Below are 23,304 nucleotides of genomic sequence, written 5' to 3' on the forward strand. Positions count from 1 at the left end.
TATATACAAGGTGCAACTGCTTTGTGCTTTACTGTTCTGTTACATGTCCCCCAAAAATAAGATACTAGATGTTTTCAGCACATCGGCAATGTTGAAATTATCAGCGTAGGCCTAGAGTGCCCTCTTGTGCTTTAGTGTGAAAATAACATGTGAAATAATATACCTCATCCAATGTGTCTCACCAAAGTATAAGTCGCACCCCTGGATAAACTGAAAAAAACCCAGCTACTTGTAATCCGAAAAATACGAGACTTTCTTAGAGATAAAATATCAAATTCAGCATTAGGTATCAGTGATCCCAAGAGCCAAGAAGAGAACCGCAGGTTCGAAAGTGTTCTCCATCCGGGCTCCGGCGTTGTGGAATGCTCTGCCCCCTGAAATTCTATCTGCAAACTCTGTGGAAATGTTTAAATCTAGGCTTAAAACACACTTCTATTCTATAGTTTATGAATGACCTATATTTCACGTTGACAATATCTGTAGTATTTGTTATTGCAACATCCGTTGCAGCCTGGTCATCTTCTTCACTTACTTCATGTTGAGGTTTTGAGTTTTTCCTTTCCCTCATGTAGGTTTTAGATCAGGGGATGGTGTCATAATACTTTGAAAGTTTGCAATAATCTGTGGTCTGTGCCGCCCTTTGAGACTCTTGTGATTAAGGGTGTCACAAATAAACATGACTTGACATTAGCATTAGTCAAACAAACTATTGTTCTTTTTTTTTGTAGCCTAGACGCAGCATCGGCTCCAATCAGAAAGACAAGGTCTCATCAAAGGAGACCATCACGCCGGAGAGAGAGCAAGCCGCGGGGCTTGTTTGGGTGGCAGAAAGCGAGGGCGATATCCTGGGCTGCCTTTTCCGAGAGAGCGAAAAACGGGTCGGCATCAGGAGGTTGTGCCGGCTGGTGACAGGCAGCTGGTACCGCAGGGAAGGCCTGGGCCGCCTTTTGGTGCACAGCCTGGAGCACAGGGAAAGAGAAACGGGCGCCTTCCGGGTTTACGCCCATGTGCCGTACCCATCCAAAGTGGGCGAGGTCTTCTTCAGGAAACTGGGTTACCTGCAGCCCGGGGAGGGGGCCGAGGACGAAGATGAGGACGGAGAGAGGGAGAATCCAGAGAAGGGCTTCTTGGGATATCCGCTCACTAAGGTGTTTTATAAAGACTTGTAAGTTGTGGAGAGGAATGGGCGCCTCCAGGCTCTACTTTCCCAAGACACACCACAGAAAGTGGTGCCCGTACGACTCTGGGAGTTAAGGGACCAGTGAATCGTGGAGCGTCCACACCAGAGTGACTTTAGGAGACACAGACTGAATGTTTCATCTTACGAAACGTTCGTGTCATTACTGCTTCATGTAACAGCATTTAAGTATTTCTGCACATATTTATTGCATCCCCTGAAATGTTATGATTTCAAGATTTGTTTTTCCTGTTGTCTATCTTCTATTGAAAGTTTTTTTTTTCAATTAGATAAAAACACGAACATTCATTTTTCCAAATGGCCTAAACCTAGAGGCCCAAAATCAAAATTGCAATTTTTTTTGAACAATTACAATTTGAACTAACTCAATGAATATACTAATAATTTATCCAATCATAAATACAAATATCCAATTTAATTTTAGGGGGAAAAAGTAAAATTAAAAATAATAATTGCAAAAATCTATCAAATCATTTAATTCAAACACTATTAAACCAAACAATATTGAACTTGAGTTTTACAGTATTGGGTTTAGTCATAGTTCTTTCAGGCAAAGCATCTAAAATTAATTTTCAATGACATTGATTTGAATCATTTTTTTAAATGTGTACATAAACTAAAATAAAATATTTTAAACTATGAAACATTAAATTAAAATATGAAAAAAATGAATAGGCTTTTTTAAAATTAAAAATATAAATTAAAATAGAATTTTATATATATATATATATATATATATATATATATATATATATATATATATATAGTATTTTCATTTATTTACGCAATTTTTATATTCATTTGAAAATAAAACCAACAAAGCTTTGCTTCAAGTAAGTTTGCAAGGTAAAAAAGAACGCAGTTCGGAAAAAATTAACTAATTACATTCATAGTTGGTGCCATTTTTCAAAATATTTGTAGGTTGTGCGTAACTACAATTAAGTGGTTAAGAATTCATCCATCTAGCCAATTGTTCAAAAGCTTTTAATAATCATCACTCTTAACATCCGTCCCTTGATTTCATGATTAAGCAAACCTTAAAATTTACAAATTCATCAATTCCATTTATTTTCAAGACATACTCGAAACATTCAAAAATGTAATTGAACCTGTACCACTGAGAATTTATCCTTCTCTTAATTTCTCTTGACAGATAAAAATGCAACTTGTGAAAGAAAGTTTCTCAAGAGTTTTTGTTTCTTAAAAATGGTACATGTATATTTACACATTTTCATAATCACCAAAAAGCTAATTTCTCTCTCTGTTTTTAAATTGTTCTCGTTGGCATGGTTATTTACTTACAAACCAAACCCATGCCCTGCAATTTTCTGAGTTCCTAAATTGAGCCGTTCTCCTGACGTACAGTGCTGTGAGAAAGTATTTCCCCCTACCTGATTTCTGAATTTTTGCATATTACAACTCTTAAAGGTTTCAGATCATCAACCCAATATTAATGTCACACAGAGACCTATGGCTAAACAAACCTCCCTACGTTTGAACACCCGCGTCCAGTAGCTCTCGTTGCCAAAATACCTCGCGACTAGACTAACCTCAGATGGTGTCAACTAGAGAGTGTTACATCAATCTCCCAGACCGCAGCATAGACGGGATGTTTGTACGATGCTAATGTGAGGGGGGACGTGTTAAACTCTTGCACGTACTACTGGAACACTTAAGTGTGCACATTTTTTCTCTCTTACAGACAGTAATTAAACCCTAACACTTCGCATTACATAGGCTAGGAATACTACTTATTTAGGCTTCCCAACAAAGTCTTGCAAAATTGTAATAAAAACACCACAGGTAGGCAAGAAAAAATAATATTTATCCTGTTTGTTTATAACAGAGGTCAAACCGTTGGTGTCGTGAGCCATGTTGGGTTAAAAAAAAAATCGACAGAGGGCCAGAGGACAGGAAAAAAATGCCGATATTCAGTTATGAACATATACCTCAAGAATGCATGAAGATAAATTATATCCTATTTTTCTAATATGTATTCATGAATAAATTTACATGCAGACAAATATAACATACATGAAGCCATCTTCATGAATGTTATATTTCATTTAATATTTGTTTATAAATTGACCATTTAGTCAAATTTGTTCTAAAACACTCAGAATAAAGCAAAGAAATATTTTACTTTTATTTTACTTTCATATTTGATGATATAATTTGAAAAATGCAACACGGCGATCTCAGAAAAAAAAAATCTTGCATGAAAATGAGTAAATATATTGATAAATAAATGCGTCAAATACTCCTGTGTGTTTCCTCGGTTTCCTCCCACATTCCAAAAACATGCATGTGAGGTAAATCGGCCAGTCCAAATTGTCCCTAGGTCTGAATGAGCGAGCGAATTGTCTGTCTCTGTGTGCCCTGCGACTGTTGTCGTGTTATAGTAGTACTTTATTTACCATTATACTGTATATATATTAACATGATATTTTCACTGTCTGTGTTTGGCTGTCTGGATTATTAAACAGCGAGGGCTGTATTCTACCCACCAGTGCTTTATAACAACCTAAACAAAAGGGTTGTGTTATAAAAACACACACACACACAGTTGGTTCAGGAAAACCCATCAAAATTGGATCGTTTTGTAAAACCAACCCAGAAAATTGGATTCATGTAGAGCAGAGCTATATCATATATTTTAAAACAAGATTCAGCAAAGCCAAGAAACCAGACAAAACCTAGATTTTCAGCACATGTTACTTCAATGTGTGACGTTAGATGATTTGATAAAATATATGAAATAATAATAATATCAGAGCCTGTGTCTCATATTAACATACATTCCACTTTAAACTTGTCTCCCTCCCAAAGTAACTTAAGATCTTTGAGGTTCATTTTGACCTTCAATTTTTCATAAATAATGGTTTCAAAACAAGTTACAAGAAGAGTTCTTTTTTTTCACTAAAAACTGTAAACGAAAAGGTATTTCTATTCAGCACAGTGAGATAGGGTAGCGTGCTATGTGTGCAAAACTCCGGCCACACCTACTGTGTTTTTGAGTATTTACAGTTTGTTGTGTGGGTTTTTATCACAAAGTGTTTCAACAGTGAACATACCTGTACAATATTTACTAAGTTCCCATATAAAGGATTCCTTAGCGACGTATTGTTAAAGCGGGGTCTATTGCTGTGACACCTTGACTGTTAACTTTAGTTGAGACTATGTCCTTTATATACTCGAAGGAACCAATCCATATATCAGCGCTGCTTTGGCATTGAGCTTGTCAGAATTGCAACACAACAGGGGCAATATGAGCAGGCAGTATTTTATCTAAGAGGGCGCTATCTGTCTGAAATAATAAAACATTCCTGGTAACAATGATTGCACATGATGTAAGCACGCACACGCACTAAAACACACTCCCCGCAACCTCCATCATGCAAGCCATCCTTTAATTATCTTTGATGAAAAAGCTTCAACACCCAGTAACGCCGCACTGTTGTTAGTAAATGCTCAGTCAGAGTTTTTGGGGCGCATCAAAGTCGTGTTTTGAGTTCTTTGTATTCTTTTATTCAGGGAGCAGACACCTGCTAGCGGGGGCCACCCGATCTGGAGCTATTATTGTTGTCAGGAAACAGATGTGAGTTCAGGCACTGGAAAGAAAGTGTTTTTGCCACTGTGGTCATGCACGTCTGCACGGTATGGCCGTATGTCTGCTTTGGAAAGAGTGACTTGGCATTTCCTATGCTCTGGCGAGGGTAGAGGTTGTCATTTGAAGTTTTTAAAATTGTAAAGACAAACAAAATTGTGATCTCAAAAAATTGATTGCTAGATCATCTTTTGTTCTGTCAGTCCATTACCTGGATTTTGAGCAAATTTTTGCTAACACAACTGCTAGCCGCAGTAACAAATAACAATGCTTTGGTGCCTGGCGTCACTCTAAAACTCCAAAAAAATCTGTATCGTCTTCTATTCTGGAAGTCCCTGGCCTGGATTTAGCGTGTATTTTGACTAATGCAACCACTCGCCACTCAGAAAACTGCCAGGACAGCTTGGCAGGCGTGGGAAGACGAGACAGGGAAAAAAAAGTGGACTGAATGCCAGCTGGCTCACCTTTAAGATACTTTTTGTGTTGACACGCCGTCCTCACACAGATCTCGTTGACGCGAGGGAGCCTGAGACACAAACGAAATAATTATATGCAATTCGCAGAAATTAGATTTCATCTCCAGGTGGGCGATTTGATGGCATTGAATAGTGTAGTCAAAAGGTTAAAAGATATGGATTTAGCTTATATTTTCGTTAACGTAACTGTTTGCAGCGTTAACAAATGGTGACTAACTTTGTTGCAGCATCACTTGTGCCAATATTGCGAATTAATTTAGCGGTCAATGCTTGTGTCACAAACTGTAACTACCGGTTCTTATGCTAGCATTGTGGACATGGCCGCTAGCAGTTAATGCGTTAATTTTCATGAATGCCCAATTTTGAGAAAAAACAAAACACTTTTTTAAATAAAACCCTGTTCAGTAAAAATGTCAGTTGTCTTTCTTTTTGTAAAACAAGAGAAATTGGTCAGAAATGTGGCAAAGAAATTTGTTCCCCAAAATATATTTTTTTAAGAAGTTCTTGATTGCAATTTATAGGTTATGAATGACTTATATTTCACATTGACAATATCTGCGTATTATTTGTTATTGCAACATACGTTGTAGCCTGGTCATCCTGGAAGGGGGACTACCTTATGTGCGGTCCCTCCTGGAAAGTTTCATTTACCACATGTTGGGGTTTTGATTTTTTCCTTTCCCTCATGTGGGTTTTAGATCAAGGGATGGTGTAATAATAGTCTTTACAGCCCTTTGAGACTCCTTGTGATAAAGGGCTATACAAATCAACTTGACTTAACTTGACTTTAAAAAACATGAAAGATGTTCTTAATTGTCTATCTTCAATTAAAATTACTTTGAATCCTTGTTTTGGTGTTTCCTTGTGCAGTCACATTATTTGAGATGTTAAATTTTACAGTCCTTTTCAAATAATATTTACGGATTTCATTTTTAAGTTCTGTGCTTAAAGATTAGTTTTCTTGTAGAAAGGATAAAAAAATCAAATAAAAAAAAAAACACACTTTAAATCTTTTCATTGGGCCCTTTTTAAATGACAAAACTTATAGAAAATGACTTTGCATTTTTAAATTACAAAACTTATAGAAAATTACTTTGGATGACGTATGTTGTTTAAGATCGAGCTCGCTAGCATGTCTTTTCACAAGTATTTCTAAGATTTAAGGAGACGTATTTTGTACACAAAAGCAGCAATACATGACCAATTGACAAATGTAGAAGAAAATACTCTTTAAATAATTATTTAATAAACCATTGAGAGACTATTTCGATTGTAACAACAGAGAAAGGAAGAATCTTGAATTAGACATCATTCTCTTTCAAATGTAGAATTTGTTTAGGATTCAAATACAAATGGAAGGTCATTGCAACCATTAAAAGTATTTATATGTAAACAAAAAATGATTCAGAGTCTTGCAAAATGTATTACGATAACTACCTTTTAGCACTTCATCCCTTCCCACAAAAGCACGCAAACTACAATGCAAGCCATGATGAAATGACCTCGGTGGAGTGAGGTCAACGTGGGAAGCGGTTTACCTACAGTTGAGTTGGGCATGTCATCAAAGTACACCAAACGATCAGAGAAGTCGGGCTTAGAGCACAGTCTAGTAATGCGCTGTGAAACGAGGCTGCACACATGAAACAGACCAAAATGAGGCCGCCGCTCAATAATAGGATCTATTACATTAATTTGTTCCAGATGATCCGAGGCACGTCGTCGCCGTGAATGGCACACACAAACGAGCTGTACAAAAAAACAGCACGGGAACGGGTGAATTCCCCCAACCGCAGTGTGCACAAGAGGGGAGTCAAAAAACTATGGAGTGGAGACAGAAGAGGGCTGATGAGAACATTTTGAGATTTTTCCATCCGATACAGACAATAAATTAATTTGTAAGTGAATGAAAAAAGGTTGTTGAAGAAAAGCCTATTGGGAAATTGGCATTCTTGCTTGTTGTCATGTTGTGTCTGTGTGTTTTTGTATATATTTAACATAACACTCAGTTACATAAATAGAAAAAAACAAAGATATCTATGCTGCTATTTCTGGTCCTCAACTAAGGGTTATCGATGAGGGACAATTATTTATGTCGACTTTACAAAAGGTTATTTATTTATTTCAAAATGGGAAATTGAATTGAATTTAATAGTTTTTTTATTGCATTCAAATGGGTTATTTGTTTTGACCTATTTGTTTTGTGTGACCCACACCTTGCATAAAGAGAAATAAACTAAATAAATACATAACCACAAATCTTATAAATTGTCTAGTTTGATAATCCCGTAGTGATTCTGTATTTCTTTGTACACTCCTCATTGGGTAATCAATTGTATTTACCACAAAAACAATATGTAATTTATGAAATGATCTGCATTTATATAGCGCTTTTCAAGTCAATGACTTCCCAAAGCGCTTTAATTGTAATTTAATTTAAATTCAACATTTTTGTGTGTTTAAAATTCAAGTGTTTCCTCAGGTGGCAGGGTTGGTTGGCTGGTTAATAGGATAAGGGCTTCTAACTCTTCCCCATCAATGTCATATGAGCCTCCCTTACGTCCCTTTGCTTGCATGGTTGATCTGTGCCTTGCTATTTTATTTCACAATCTTAGGGTATTTTTATTATTAGAATTATAATTTCAAGTTAGTGAACACTATGAAATTAGAGAACACATAACATGAAAAGCGATATTAGGATAGATAAAATTTACAGGGTAGTGCTTGGAGATTGGTTTAAAGGTCCGTCGTTTGAGGTGTTGAAAGTAGTTTATTTTCTCTATTAAGTATGTGTTGACAATGCCCAACCGAGTTTAAAGAGCCTTATGCTATTTTTTTCAGTGCCTTTCTGCTTTTACCTTACTTTTAGAAAAGCTGCTCGGTGAAAAACACGTTCGATCAGCGGAATTGGGGGAGGGTGCAGAGATTAACTTCATGCTTGTCCCGCATACTTTTAAGCGGGTTTCCATTTGTTAGTGAAGCATGAAAATGGTGAAAGTTATTAAAGGCCTGCTTCAAATACAGACCAAACGCCAACCAAAACCCCCAAAAAGATGAAAAAGGAAGAGTTGTTTCAAGCGATCCTAAGAAATGCACATACTTGCACGCACATCATATGGAGCTTGACTGATGCTGGAATGATGACACGAGCCAAGGGTGGCGACCCAGAGTAAAAAAAATCAAAATTCCGTACAGCTCTTTGAATAGTGGGGTGTATAGCATGAGGTATCATTAAAAAGATGAAAAGTTAAATATTTTCTCTATTAAGTATGTGTTAACAATGCCCAACAGAGTCCAAAGAGCCCTAATGCTTTATTTTCTATTGCGCTAATCTGCTTTTATCTTACTTTTATTAGGCCTGTTCAGGGCGGAACAACACCCCCCAAAAATGAAATAAGTAAAGTTTATTTAAGCGCACCTCGAAATGTACGCAAATAATATGTTACTCTGTGGCCATCTCCTGGGTTTAAGTCATGATTGCAGCCTTAAGATTTCATATCCCGCACCCAATATATATTTTCAATAATGTAATACACGAACCTTCTGTGTGGAGTTTGCATGTTCTCCCCGTGCTTGCGTGGGTTTCCTCCGGGCACTCCGGTTTCCTCACGCATTCCAAAAACATGTGTTTCAGGTTGATTGGCCAGTCCAAATTGTCCCTAGGTGTGAATGAATGAGCGAATTGTCTGTCTCTGTGTGCCCTGCGACTGGCTGGCAACCAGTTCAGGGTGTCCCCTGCCCACTGCCCGAAGACAGCCGGGATGGGCTCCAGCACTTTTGTGACCCTACTGAGGTTAAGAGATGCAGATAATGGATGGATGGAATCATAATGTAATACATGTAATTTATACATCTCTCATCTCCTCTCATTAGCTGTACCGCTTATCCTTATTAGGGTCGAGGGGGGGCTGGAGCCCATCCCAGCCATCTTCGGGCAGTGGGCAGGGTACACCCTGAACTGGTTGCCAGCCAATCGCAGGGCACATGGGGACAGACAGCTCACTCGCTCAAGTCACGCCTAGGCACAATTTGGACCAGCCAATTCACCTGAAATGCATGTCTTTGGAATGTGGGAGGAAACCGGAGTGCCCGGAGGAAACCCACGCAAGCATGGGGAGAACATGCAAACTCCGCACAGTAATGCCGGTAGCTGGATTTGAACCCACGCAGGAGGTTCCCACGACCTCAGAACTGTGCCGCACACGCGCTAACCACTGCGCCGCCGTGCTGCCCGTACTTTATACATGTAACATGTAAATAGAGATTTCATATTAGCCAGAATGAATTAATGAATCTAACATAAGAACTAGGTTTTTTTGGTTTGGGATTTTTTACAGAAAACCTGTTATACCGTGTAAGCAATTTGAAATGATTGAAAACGTGGGAAACATATAAATTGACAGGTATTAATTATTTCTAATAGGGAAAATATCTAGACTTTGACTAATTCAGACATTGAACAGATTATGTTTAAATACTGTAGCATTGGGGCGTGTATCTTATTTAATTTATACAGTGCTGAGGCATCACATTGAGTGATTTTACATCATTTTGCCACTAGATACCTCTCTAGAACCGTGGGTACCAACCACGCTCTATGAAAAGATAATACCGTAATGTTTGACTAAGGTGACCCAAAAAATCATTTGGTTTCAAAGCGGAGTAATAATGCGCCCGTGTTGGTGATAACACGTACATATAAGCATATAACACAATCCTCCACGTTCTTCAATGTCAATTATATCAAGAAATAGCGCTCTGGAAATGGAAAAAGAGAAGCAGTTGCGCTCTTACTTGTTAAAGTACGGTCGCGCTGTGACCGCACGGACACTCACAACATCACTAACACCGGCGACGGCGCACACCGACGGAATAACACAGCAAGATGGCGACGGAGGGTCAGGTCGAGTACGAGTCTATCCTCTGCGTCAAACCAGAAGTTAACGTCTACCGAATCCCCCCGCGAGCATCCAACCGGGCCATCAGGTGAGGCCTGACCGGGTGGTCGAGCAGTCAATGGACGCCTTGTTTGTTACCTGCTAGCGACCCCATGTAGCAGCATGCTAGAAGTTAGCATTGGCATTTTATTTCCACACGTACAGGTGCCGCTTTGTTAGAAATACAAATAACTGGACGTTTGGGACTTGACTCATGGGAAAGCGAGTGTTAATTTGTGTTCTTTTCCAAAGGGGATTGTTTTTTTGTTCTTGTAAAATCAAATAAAATATATTAGATATAATAAATGTAAAATTAAAAGCGTACTGTATTTACCTTGACAAGGGACGTTGTTTTGGGGGGCGGTATGACATCAGCCGTCCAGTGACGTGCCTGACGAAAAATGGTTCGATTAATTATTTTGGAAACGCCTGATTAGATTTGATTGTTTTGAAATAAGGCCCTCATTTTGTTTCTGTGATGGTAAACATTCCTCGTTCAAGGACACTGATGGGTTTAATTAATTCACTGTGCAGCACATCTTCACCTACAGCGGAGCTATTTAAACACTTTAACAATTTTGATGAAATACTTTTGGACTAAAACGGCGTCCTGCGAGACTCTTGATTGGTCGATAGGTGATGCGAGGGGGATGAGGTAATGAGATTATGGCTTCCTCGCAATCTGAGTCACACACTTTTTTCCCCCTTTTGTGCTGCTTTTTTTGGAAAGATCTTGAAACTTGTACAAAACACAACAACATACAATAATAAAAACGTGTATTAGTATAAATAGGCAACATTTTTACAAAGGGATGCTTGAAGACAGGCCTAAATTGTAAGGCCCCCTTTTGACCCAAAGAGCCATGAAGGCAAAACGGTTACAAAACAAGGTACAAGCAAAGTTCTTGAGTAAAAACATCACAAAATACTGCAAACAAGATGGATACCAACGTATTTACCTTTGGCACAGGCGGCATTGCGCGAGAGGGAGAAGGAAGTGCGTGCGTAGCTCTACCCATCCCTGCAGCTCAATCAATCAAATTGCTGTTGATGCTTTGCAGTTTTCCTGCGTTTTCAGTTTGTTCTCTGGGTTTTCATCATTGAGTGTCTCAGTGGTGAACATATATTGTTTAATGAGCTGTCATGTAACATTCTCCTTAGCAGTGTTGGGTAGGGTTCCTTTAACTTGATTACTTTCAATTACTTTTGGTTTAACGTCAATACCAAATTTGCTAATAAGAGACAAAAGAAACTAAATATTAATAAAATTACTTAATTTTGTGCAGGCTCGGGGAGTAACGGAATACATGGAACGGCAAAAATAATGTTGGCAAACTGTTTGGATTTATCTTCATTTTGTTTCTGTCGCATTTTATGTTAGTTTTGCTGGTGATCAAAGAGATCAAAGCCAGGAGAGAAAGCTTACCACGTGTTGTGAGTCATAATTTTTGCATATTTAGTTTATTTTGTCTTTTATTAGCATATTTGGTATTGGAGTAATACAAAAGTAATTGAAAGTAATCAAGTTAAAGTAACCCTACCCAACCTTAGCGACGTACAGCCAAATCAGGGTTTGTTGATGTGACACCCCAACGGTTGACTGTAGTTGAGACTGCGCCGTACATATACCGGACGGAACCCTTTACAATATCAGCGTTGCTTTGGCTTTGCATGTTAAAAAAGAGAAGATTTGCACGCTACAAATTGTAATCTCCGCGCCATATGTACTCATGAAAAGAGCCCTATATGGCTCACGAGCCATATGTTCCTGAGCCCTGTTGTAAGTGCATCAGAACAATAGCGTTAATAAGAATAATGCCATGCCATCAGCAAAATATTTTCCCAAAAGTAAGTAAAATCTAAATATATTTTTAATATACATACGCAAGAGAGGTTGTGGCCAGATTAAGAGGAGTCCTTTTTAGTGTTGTTGGCTTTGTTGCGCTATCGCTAGCGGGCGATGTCCTCCAGAAGTGGATAGAGAGAAGCCCATGACTTTCTGATTTGTGTTGATTACGCTGAGTCCAACGATAAAAATATTGTAAGCTGGTCAATGTATACGTTTTTTGTTTTTGTTTTTGAAAGATTTGTAATCTTAGATATACATTTTGGAATAGAAACCCGAATTTAAATTATTTCAAAGCTGCAAAACCCGTTAATAATAAGAAATGTTAGTCAGTGGTTTCTGTTGATGCGGAATTATTGTTTGAATGAATGATTAAATTGTGTCGCATTGATAATTTTAAATTTATTATATATTACCTTTAATTTGTCATCTTTTTTCATATTGGTTTGCTCATAGATGTTGATAATTACATAATAACAAAACGGTGCCAGTGTTAAGAAGCCCAAAAAAAAATCGCTAAATCCATGCTTAACGTCCAAACACATTCCATCACGGGCAAGCATAATTATAACTATTGCTTGTAGTCATTCTCTTTTTTGTGTCCCGTCTTAGAGCCGCTGATTGGAAGCTGGATTCTCCCGACTGGTCAGGACGCATGCGAGTGGTCGCCCGGGGGAAAGTTGCTTATGTCAAACTGGAGGACAAAATATCTGGTAAGACAAAAAGCAACCGTTATTTTGCCTACTTGTAGATATGCACTATAATTGAATATTCCTACGGATACTGATAACCGATAAAATCCAGATTTAGTTATTTTTAACCCAAAACTGATTTAAAAAATGTTTTAATTATTTTTTTTTCTGGATTCTATACAGTATTTTGTAAAATGATGTGCAAAATCCAATCATAATATTTTTGCTACAATTGCAGTAAAATGTCAACAGTATTTCAAAAAGTAGTGTTGAAGACTAAAGAGTACAATATATTAAAATATGTACACTACACTTTACGATCGTTTGTAAGTTGAATTTGTTAGTAAGTTGCATCAGTTCTATATTTTTTATGGAATGTATTTTTACAGTTTATATAAGTATGTTTAAGGCTGTTTATGCAACCTGTATTGTTTTGTACTTCAAAATAAACATTAGAGTGGTAGAGAGTGGCCGGAAAAAAGCGATCTAACCATTTTCTCAAACGCATCAAACTTTCTTATTACACTTTCATTTCAAAAGAAACAGCTCGCCTCTTTTCCCTTTACACCAACCATATTGAATGGATGCACGTGATATTAAACAATAAAAATGCCGCCCTGGAAATAAAGTTTAGAATGTTCACACACGAACTAGGAAGACTGATTTCTTTTCGGGGTGGATGCTGGGTGACCTCTCACAGCGCCACACGCCCATAGCGGCTGAAAGAAGCACTACAGTCATGTCCTGTATTCGGAAAAAGGTGCACACAATACAAAATTAAACTTGCAGTGCTTCCGGATATTTTTCGACATCCAGAAAAAAAGGTTCGTATGTTTTCTGTAACTCGATTGTTCATAAGTCGGGGTGCGTCTGTATACAGATGTCTATTACAGAAAATAAAACATTGTGTTGCGAATATGGCATTAATTTGTGGAGTTGCAAGGGCAGTTGTCAATTCTACCGTAAATTCCGGACTATAGAGCGCACCCGATTATAAGTCGCACCCATCACATTTTAAGGGGAAAACCGATTTTGTCCATACACAAGCCGCACCTGTATATTAGCTGCATGCACCCACATAAAAAAACCACGAAATTAATCCAAGCCAAATTTCAAGTCCCGCGATTGAAACTAAATGTCCTTCATTGAAGCACATAGCTCAAGAATTACAGCCTCCAAAATGAACGTAGAATGATATAGGTACCTAAAATTTGTTGCAGACCTGCAGATTCTGGGTGCCCGTTGATAGTAAGCCAAGGAAAAAATGTGTATATTTCCAAAAGTAAGGGTGGGAAAAATATATATCCATTATTGTCCGACCGTGTCCACAAAAACTCACCTTTACCGGTCCCCACTTTTCCATCAGCCCGCGTTTGCTCTGCCCCTCTCTTTTAATTTGCCCGTGCAGAATAAGTGTCTCAAATAAATACAAATAAATACATTCCAAAAATATACAGTTGCAAATACATATTACACATATTTACAAAGAAAGACGGTACATCGAGAGAGTTTTCAAAGCTTTAATAATGATAATATAACTTTCATCCTAAACCATGCCTTTGGGAGGTAGCCTCACGCTACTAACAACACGCTTGCATACCTGCAAATTAGTCTGTTAAGGAAATAAATGACGAATTAATTAGAAGCACGGCTGTCCATCCACTTCGTCCTCCTTGATAATGACATCTAAGTTGTCTATCTCTATGTCGGAAAGAAACTTTATCATGACGACGTCATCCCACGCTCCCTTACTTTGTTACACTCCAGCAATATGCCCGTTTGCTTTTAATCTGGGAGCTGCGTCATGAGCCTTATTTTGTGCAATATGCACGATGAGGGTATGTTTACGCTCAGAAGTTGTGATCTTCCTCGGCGCACATTGTCCACTGGTCTAAATATTACCTTACATACTCGAGCGCCACTGGCGGCCGTTAAAAAAATTACATAAATTGGCCGCATCTCTGAATAAGCCGCAGGGTTGAAAATTTGGGGGAAAAGTAGCGGCTTATAGTCCAGAATTTACGGTAATTATATTTGTGTTAATGCACATACGCATGAGTAGAGCTAAAAACTAAAATTAAAAACAAAACTCAATGAACTCACCAAAGTTCAGATCACAACAGCCTGAACACATCCTGAGTCATGCTAGTGTTAATTCTCTACAGTGTCTCGCACACAAACCAGGGAGGTACATAGGAGACATATCTAAGCTGTATTACTATCTCTATAGAAAAAAAATTGAAAAAGAGCAGTGAGAAACACAAATGCTCAAAATGATTCTACCAAATATTGTCGTCTGATTGACTATTGTAGCATGGCGTAAGTGACGAATTATCCGGTCTTTTTTCTTTTTTTTTTTCAATAACTGTGATTGTGCATACCTATTACTTCGTCATCCTCTCATTCTCAAAAGCACTTATACAGTACGTAGTGGTTCCCCGACAGTTTCTGCTCTGTCCTCCATGCAGGAGAGCTGTTCGCTCAGGCGCCAGTAGATGAATACCCTGGCATCACTGTGGAAACAGTCAGCGACTCTAGCCGGTACTTTGTGCTCCGCATCCAGGATGACAACGGTGTGTACTTAGGGAGTTTCCAATTGGAACTATATTTGTCATTTTAAATAAGTATCACTTTCGTAGACGTCATGAAAGATTTTCCTCACCCTTATTATTTGCCTCACAGGCCGCAGTGCCTTCATCGGTATCGGCTTTGGAGACAGAGGTGATGCCTTTGACTTCAACGTTGCGCTGCAAGACCACTTCAAGTATGTATTCTTGAAACATTATTTTTAAAGTTTATTCCTAGTAGAGCTGTACAAACGTTTTCCTCTGAGGGCTACTTACCAAATCATTTAAAAATACGCAGGCCACTTATTTTTCCCATTCCATTATCTGCACCGCTTATCCTCAGTAGGGTCGCAGGGGTGCTGGAGCCCATCCCAGCTATCTTCAGGCAGAGGGCAGGGGACACCCTGAACTGGTTGCCAGCCAGTCACAGAGCACACAAGGACAGACAATTCGCTCGCTCATTCACACCCAGGGACAATTCAGACCGGCCAATTAACCTGCTATGCATATTTTTGGAATGTGGGAGGAAACCGGAGTGCCCGGAGGAAACCCACGCAAGCACGGGGAGAAAATGCAAACTCCATACAGGATGTTCGATCTCATGACCTCAAAACTGCCGCAGACGTGTTAACCACTCAGCCGCTGTGCTCCCCGCCACTTATTTGTTTTAATGTATAATTCACCAAACCTGCGTTTTGTTTCCTTTTGAATTAAAAAAAAGCTTTCTACTAGGGTTAATTATAGTTATGCCACTATTTTTGTTACTTTAGGAAAAATAATGAATTCATTAAAGTTAATTTGTTTGGATATTTTAAAAACTGTATTCTTTGGAGCAAATATTTTTATATGTAGGGGTTTTCTGAAATATGGTCAGCGTACTGCAAAACTCAAGGGCCATAGTTTGGACCCTTATGAATTTAAAGAAATTGTTTATTTTATGAAATTAAATCCCCTTTTTTCTGCAGGTGGGTTAAACAAGAGCATGAACTGAGCAAGCAAGCACAGGCTCCTGACTCTACTCCTAAGCTTGATCTGGGTTTCAAAGAGGGACAAACCATCACACTCAATATTGGGGTAACAATATTTCAATGTTTGATACTGTGTTGATATTTGGAACGTATTTTACTAGATGATCACTCACTCTTATTTATGTATTGATCTTTGTGTCTCTATCTCAATCTCTGCTTGCATGGTTGCATCTCTATTGGGCTCAGATCTCTATCTTTCTTGATTTCTTTCTGCTTATTTATTGTTCTATGCACTATCTCACTGTCTCTCTTACTCTCTTTAGGTCTCTTTCTCTCACCCTTTTTTTATCCCCATCTCTGTCTTTTATCACCCTTTATGTTAAGTTCCCTATATCACTCTTTCTCTCTCTATCTCTCTCTTTATCTTTGCCTTTCTTTAAATCTCCATTTATTTTTCTTTATTTCTAGCCCTCTATTTTTTGCCCTCTTGTCTCTCCTCACTATCTCCAACCTTTCTCATCTTTATTGTTACCTCTCTCTCTCTCTCTCTCTCTCTCTCTCTTTCTCTCTTTCTCTTTCTCTTTTTTTTTTCTCCATCTCAATTTTTATTACTCTTTCTATCTTTCACACGCTTGTTTCTTTTCTCTCTCACTGTCGCTTATCCTCTCCTTTCTTCCCCTGTATCTTTCTCAATCTTTATCGCTGTGTCTTTATCTCTCTCCTTGTCTTTATCTCTCTCTACTTCACTCTTTTCATCATATGCATCTTTTTCTGTATCATTGTTTCATCACTGTTTCATTTTTCTCTATCGCCACCCTCTCTCTTTGTCTCTATGTCTCCAATGTTCTCTCTTTATTTCTCTCTCTTCTGGTCTCTCTCTCTTTCTATATAGCACATTTAAAATATCCACCGGGGAAGTCAACGTGTTTTACATTACGTTAAAAAAGTCCAAATGTGTCAAATAAAAGAAGCACACTGAATTGGTCAAATTTATAAAGGACATTATTTGCTACCTTACTATCAGTTTGTGCAATGCAGAGTAAAACCACAATCACCCCCACACCCCCCAACCCGCTGTTTTTTTTATTGTTTTATGTTTATAAACTTGATTTGGTTTCTAACGAGCCACACAAATCAACCCACAAGGTTCTCTTTACAGCCACAGTTCTCATGTTGTCATTTTAAAGTATATGACAAGTTGGATTTGCCCTCAGGACTTGAGTTTGTATTAAAGCGGTAAAGTTTTTCCCCTTCAATTTTTTTTTTAAATTAGGCACAGGACGTAAAGTGTTCCTCCTCAAAATTATGCAAATATGTTTGAAAGTATTCCACAATCTGGGATACTCGAGAAATTCAGTCTTAGTTAACCCATGCGGCTTGTTTCCTCTAAAACTGTGACATCAATGAAGGAACGTAAGACTTTCTATATGTTGTATCCCGTTAACAACATGTGAGGCGAGCCCTGAAACAGACAGCAATTGTAATGAATAAAGTTTCTCTGACACAGATTTTATTGATGATTATGATGGCAACCAGTTCAGGGTGTCCCCTGCCCACTGCCCGATGATTGCCGGGATGGGCTCCAGCACCCCCGGGACCCTACTGAGGATAAGCGGTGCAGCTGATGAGATGAGATGAGATGATGAAAGATTGTCCTTGAAAGAAAAAAACAGTAATAGTGCCAGAGACGAGGACGAGAGCAAACTAAACGATCGCTACAAAGAGGAGAGGAGGAGTAATCGTTTCTTGAACACCAATTGTGTTCAATACCCTTCTTCTGAGATATTATTTGATTTGATTACCAGTTTCTATCCCTTTTTCGTTGAGGTCATTTTGAAATTTTTCGTTCTCAAGTGCAGTTCGCTTGTCAGTTGGGAGCACACTGTTGGGAACAGACCATAGTACAGGCTGACGGAGGAAATATATTTACTGTTGTAAAATGTAGATGTTGCACTGCAAATACCACATAAACCATGTCTAGATGTATTGTTTATTCTGTATTAACTGCATTCTCAGATTTGTAGTGTATTTGCGACTCACTTTAGCACAAAACATGTTTTTTAGTGATTGCTCAGGCATCGACAACTGTGGTGCCGCGAGCAGTTTTATTTTTTGTATCAGTCATGATAGGAAACAGACAAGAATTGAATGAGTGCTTGTAACCTTTTCAACTAATTAACACGTAAAACAATATGGCGACTGGCTTGCAAGCTTTCTGGTGTTACTCTAATTACGTCACAGCTCAGGATATCAAAGACAATACAGGCTGTCGTCAAATTGCATTACATCAGAAGATAAATTGAATATATCGAAAAAATGTATAAAGACTTTATGCTAAAACCGTGTACCATTTCTTCACATGTTGCATGTTTATAAATTTGGGATTTCCTTTTAGCAAGAAAAACAGATAAAATTAACAATTAAGTGTTCACTCAAACACAAATGTTTTCCTCACTTTCAGCAATCCAAAAAAAAGGAGAGGACCCGCCCGCAGAGTTCCGGCGGCCTCGGCCTCCTCCCGCCTCCCCCTGGGGGAAGGCTAGCCCCACCTCCGTCCTCCCGATCTAATAATCATAACACGCAGCCATCTGTGGGAGGAAATGACACAGGTAGGTAATTGTAAGCCTCGGCAGAGGTCGCGCGGCCAATTTGCCCGTCTCTTGTGTTTTTATTTTCCTTTCATGTCGGGAGCGTTTTGTGATCTCGGGAGAAACACGAAGGTACTGTTAAGGTCACCAGGTGTCTCGCTTTCAACTTCACACGTCACCCTACTTTTTATTTGACCTGCCGTTTTTGGAGACTTTAATTCAGGCGAAAAGCCCGGCTCATTTCAATTTATTTTAGGTGGAAATAAAATTTTGGCCTGCTGTCAGCGGTTTCATCTATTCTACCTGACTCCCATGTGAAGGTCAGAGGAAAGTGATTTATTTGTCTAAAGAATTCATGCAATGGGGCACGTTACTTTGGTTGCCAACGGAGCTTTACGACCGCAGCGCCCATAACCGTGGCGAGCACACCGCAAGGTTTAACATATGCACTGGAATTTGTGACTTACCTGACGTTCAAATAGATTCCCTTGACCACCTGGTTTCATTTGTGTTTTTATAGAGCCAAATCACAACTAAAATGACCTTGAGGGAGTTTCCATATGGAGACGGTTCGGTTCCCTGCCGCTTTTACATTAAGGCCACCTGAAAGAACAGCCAGTCTAAACAATTTCCATTTAATTTAAAATGGCTTTATTGGTCTGACTTGGGGAAAAATTATGAAGAAGCATCTTTGTCATATATGTTTAAAACACAAGAGGTTGAAAGGTTGTAATGTGTTCCACTGGATAAGTATTATTTATGTTAAAATTTGAATCAATAAACCTGGATGATGGCCCGACCTGATGCCTTACTTACACAAGAGGGTTAAAGAAAGGTTCTTAAAGATTAGCACAAAGGGCTAGCATTTTGATATACATTTCTATAAGAACTAATTATGTTATTATTTTTTTGTTACTATATTATATTGTTATTACTAGGTTGCAATGATTAGAAGGGTTGAAATAGGCTGTCAACCACTACATATGTACCGTATATTCCGGACTATAAGTTGCAGTTTCTTTCATAGTTTGGCCTGGGGTGCAACTTATACTTGCTGGTGTAATTTGTTATTTGGAGCAATTTATGGTCCGGAAAATACAGTATAAATTGAAGGCTAATTAAAGGAAAAGTCAAGAAAGACAAAGTGGGGCGGCTCCTCCGATTTATATGTCGAAGTGTCCTTGGGAAAGACACTGAATCCCTAATGGGATTCCCCGTTAGTTAGTGTGTGTAAAAGGGAAATTGTAAAGCTCATTGGAAAGCATTTTGGAAGGTCTTTATTGACTTGAAAAGCGCTGTATAAATGCAGAACATTTAAAGATGAAAACCCCAGTGTGTTATATAGCGACTCCTAGTGGTGTAAACAAACTTCATTTTTGGATTAATTGGCTGTTTGTCAATTATATCGAGAAAAAAATGGATTTGCATCTGTAAAGATGGGGTAAAAATGAGAAAAAGGGAATTTTTAGCAATATAGTTTCAAAGGAAACTGGAATGCTTTTTTATTTCTGGAGCGACACATTCTACAAATAAGACTCCGTTTTCAAAGGATTCAAGTTTATCGAAGTCGGTGTACGACTTTAACTTTATGTTTAAATCTAACTACAGTTACTCCAACAAGTTTAATTCATTTTCTGGTGAAGCTTATTTACATAAGAAAGAAAATGGGAATATTTATAGTTTCACTGACTGATGGTAGTACAAGGACCAGTCACCAATACCAAGCACCGAGACCACTAATACTCTTGCTACATAAATCTGTATTATATACAACATATAGTAATTTATCATAAGCAATCCCTGCAATGAATTAAGCAATTGCCTGAGATACTCGATATTGGTGTTAGTCTTTTCCCTATTGATTTTTAATGAGAATTACGACGTCAACTACATTTTAGCGCTCGCTAAGTTTTTTATTTCTATGAACCAAAAGCAGAGAAATTTCATGGCGCTAATGCAACTCCGATGCTTTTTTTTTGTCTCAGCTGAAAAAAAATCATCAATAACCAATTTAAAAATATTGCTATGGGAAAAAAAGTAATGGATTTTTTTTGTGTGTTTAGAAAACTGTAATGGGTTTAATAATTTTTTTGTTTTTGACTTTTTAATTTTTTTGGGCAAAGTACAAGAACAGCATCAACGTATAATTAACAAAAAGAAACAAAATATTTGCATACAATAACTTGTTCAAAGTACAAAATCCCCGCTGTGTATAGTTTTTGTTTAAGATGTAAATACTTTGTATTTTTTTCATTTTTTAATCTTTTTGAGACTGTATACTCTACCAACTGGAGTGCAACCCTAATGTCGTTGTAGCAACACAATAATAATTATAAAGGTGATTCTCATTTGAATCGGAATACATACATTAAACAAAATACTATTACTGAATTGTACAGGATTTGTTTCCGTGGAAATATTTTGTTGTTATAATTATCATGCACATCAATAATTTTAAGAATGCTGTATACTGTAATATATATGTATTGTAAAGTGTTTGTGTCCAAATATTTTGTTGTTTCGTTTTGTTAACTATTTGCTGTCGCTTTACTTGTGCTTACCCCGGATGAATGGCCACAAACAAATATTTTAATTGTGCTCAATTTTTTTCTTTTTACCACATTTCTTTTGCTTTGTGTTCCCCAACAGGTTGCTTGCTGGATTTGGACTCCAGCAACTCCAACTCGGTTCCCCAATCCAATCCGCCGATGACGGGCGGCTCGGATCTGTGGGGAGACTTCGACTCCCCCAAGTGAGCAGATTCCCTTCGGCTCTTCCTCCTCCTTCCCTTGCTTTCTCTCGATAACATTATGCAGCACTTTTGGTGTCGTTGCTTTCCCCTTTTTGGGGGGGTCCCTACTGACCCCTGCTGAGCAGGGAACCCCCCAACCCCTCTCTTCCTTCAACACTTGTCTCCTTTACTAATTCATTTAAGTTCTAATGTTGTTATTATATGTTGGTCCAGTCCCCCCTTTTAACTGTGAATATTCTATTACAGTGGTTTTCAACTGGTCTGACTCGAGGACCCAACATCGCAATTGTTCCAAGCCATAACCCAAATCAAGAAACAAATTCCATTTCCTAAATGTATTGAGTGAAAGGATTGGTCGGTTTAAAGCAGAGTTTTTAGAAGATATTGACCCTATGGAAATGACCGGCAAAACCAAAACAACTTTAAGTATGATATATACTGGCATACAAGCCTACATCGTAATTTAGCCGACCCGCTAAACCTTTAGAATAGCCACATATGAAAATAAATATGTAACCAAAATATTGATAAAATATCTACCTAAGCAACTGTAATAGATAAAATGGATAGAATCGATTAATATACCAGTAAAAAGTTTTTGAAGCATTTACTGTACCTTAAAACAGCACTTCAATGGCAGACACTTGTAAACCACTTCAGTATTTTTTAGTCGTTTCCTTCGACTCGACGGTTGTTGTCACTGTTTTCCACTTCTCTTCACCCATATCATTCACGTTCTTGGAACCCATTATTATAGGCAAATAAAGGAAATGAAACAAACAAAATCACAATAAAATGAAATTTGGCCCCTCTCAAAAACAATCGGGACGGCAATGATTGTTTGAATAGGAAGAAGAGATCAAGCAGGTATTATTGCCATCTAATGTTAAGGAGTATAATCTAAGCTTTTTTTTTCTTCTAAGTAATTTTTCTAACCCTAACCCATTGAAAAAGGTCCGCAGCCTGCCAGTTGAGAAACACTGTTCTAACGAGATGTTATTAAGGAAATCTAACAATGGATGCAGTTACTGTACAGAGAATATTTATTGCCTATGTGTCATAGCTTATTTTTTATTATTTTGGCCCCTTCGTTGGGTTGAGTATTATATATGCACTCGTTTAGTGTGTCTACTTCATTACTGGGATTGTATGTGAGGTTTACTACCACATTCCTCTAACTTGAAAGAACTTGCTTTGTACCGCCTCCCAGTGGACTTTTAGGACACAACAGCAATAATGTTAACATCCAACATGATGGAATAGAACAGCTGCTTTTTTTAAAAACGAGCAGCCACAGTTAACTTGTTAAGAGGGCGGCCAAGTTATTCTACCTAGAAGGTTTTTGATTTAGTGGCTGTCAGTGTCGGCTAAACTCTGTCCCGATTAGAAGGTCATCCTCATCTGAGGGCAGGGTCTTCATCCGACTGCTGAGTCCGACCTAGTTCGAGGGATTTGTTGTAAAGTGTATAATTTGGGACCAAGCATTTGTTTGTGAAACATGTTTTTTTTTTTTGTGAAATCGTCGCGCACCAGGATTATGTTGATAGGCGACGCCGATGGATGTTGACCGGCATTTGCGGAAATTAAGCCCTAACAAAAATGTTTTAGCGTCTGATGTAAATTGTTGGTGTGTGGAAATGAATATGCAAAGATAAATATAAGAAGGAAACAAGAGG

General features: G+C 38.1%; 2 protein-coding genes and 1 long non-coding RNA gene across 4 annotated transcripts in view; 2 read left to right on the forward strand and 1 right to left on the reverse strand.

Moving 5' to 3' along the window:
- Positions 1 to 2,376, forward strand: part of nat14 (N-acetyltransferase 14 (GCN5-related, putative)) — a 4,748-nt gene extending 2,372 nt beyond the window's left edge. The window contains exon 4 of the mRNA XM_088326903.1: positions 729 to 2,376. Coding sequence (XP_088183029.1) covers positions 729 to 1,169 — 441 coding nt within the window. The 3' untranslated portion in view covers positions 1,170 to 2,376. The remainder of the gene's footprint in view (positions 1 to 728) is intronic.
- Positions 1 to 10,719, reverse strand: part of LOC148372256 (uncharacterized) — a 27,626-nt gene extending 16,907 nt beyond the window's left edge. Inside the window, exons 1-2 of one of the 2 annotated variants that reach the window (XR_015849529.1) lie at positions 10,550 to 10,719; positions 5,270 to 5,331 (exon numbers count right to left, since the gene is read on the reverse strand). This is a non-coding gene — a long non-coding RNA (uncharacterized LOC148372256). Of the gene's footprint in view, positions 1 to 5,269; positions 5,332 to 10,549 lie in introns of those variants that run through there. The other variant, XR_015849530.1, reaches the window with a different exon arrangement.
- Positions 10,097 to 23,300, forward strand: necap1 (NECAP endocytosis associated 1). The gene is made up of 7 exons (XM_088326904.1): positions 10,097 to 10,264; positions 12,674 to 12,774; positions 15,222 to 15,326; positions 15,436 to 15,517; positions 16,286 to 16,394; positions 18,750 to 18,897; positions 21,526 to 23,300. Exons 1-7 carry the CDS (start codon positions 10,164 to 10,166, stop codon positions 21,630 to 21,632), a joined length of 753 nt encoding a protein of 250 aa, XP_088183030.1. The 5' UTR covers positions 10,097 to 10,163; the 3' UTR covers positions 21,633 to 23,300.
- Positions 23,301 to 23,304: the final 4 nt, after the last annotated feature.

This window comes from Urocampus carinirostris, chromosome 2 (assembly GCF_059441175.1).
Source record: "Urocampus carinirostris isolate Australia breed hairy pipefish chromosome 2, RoL_Ucar_1.0, whole genome shotgun sequence".
Lineage (NCBI taxonomy): Eukaryota > Metazoa > Chordata > Actinopteri > Syngnathiformes > Syngnathidae > Urocampus > Urocampus carinirostris.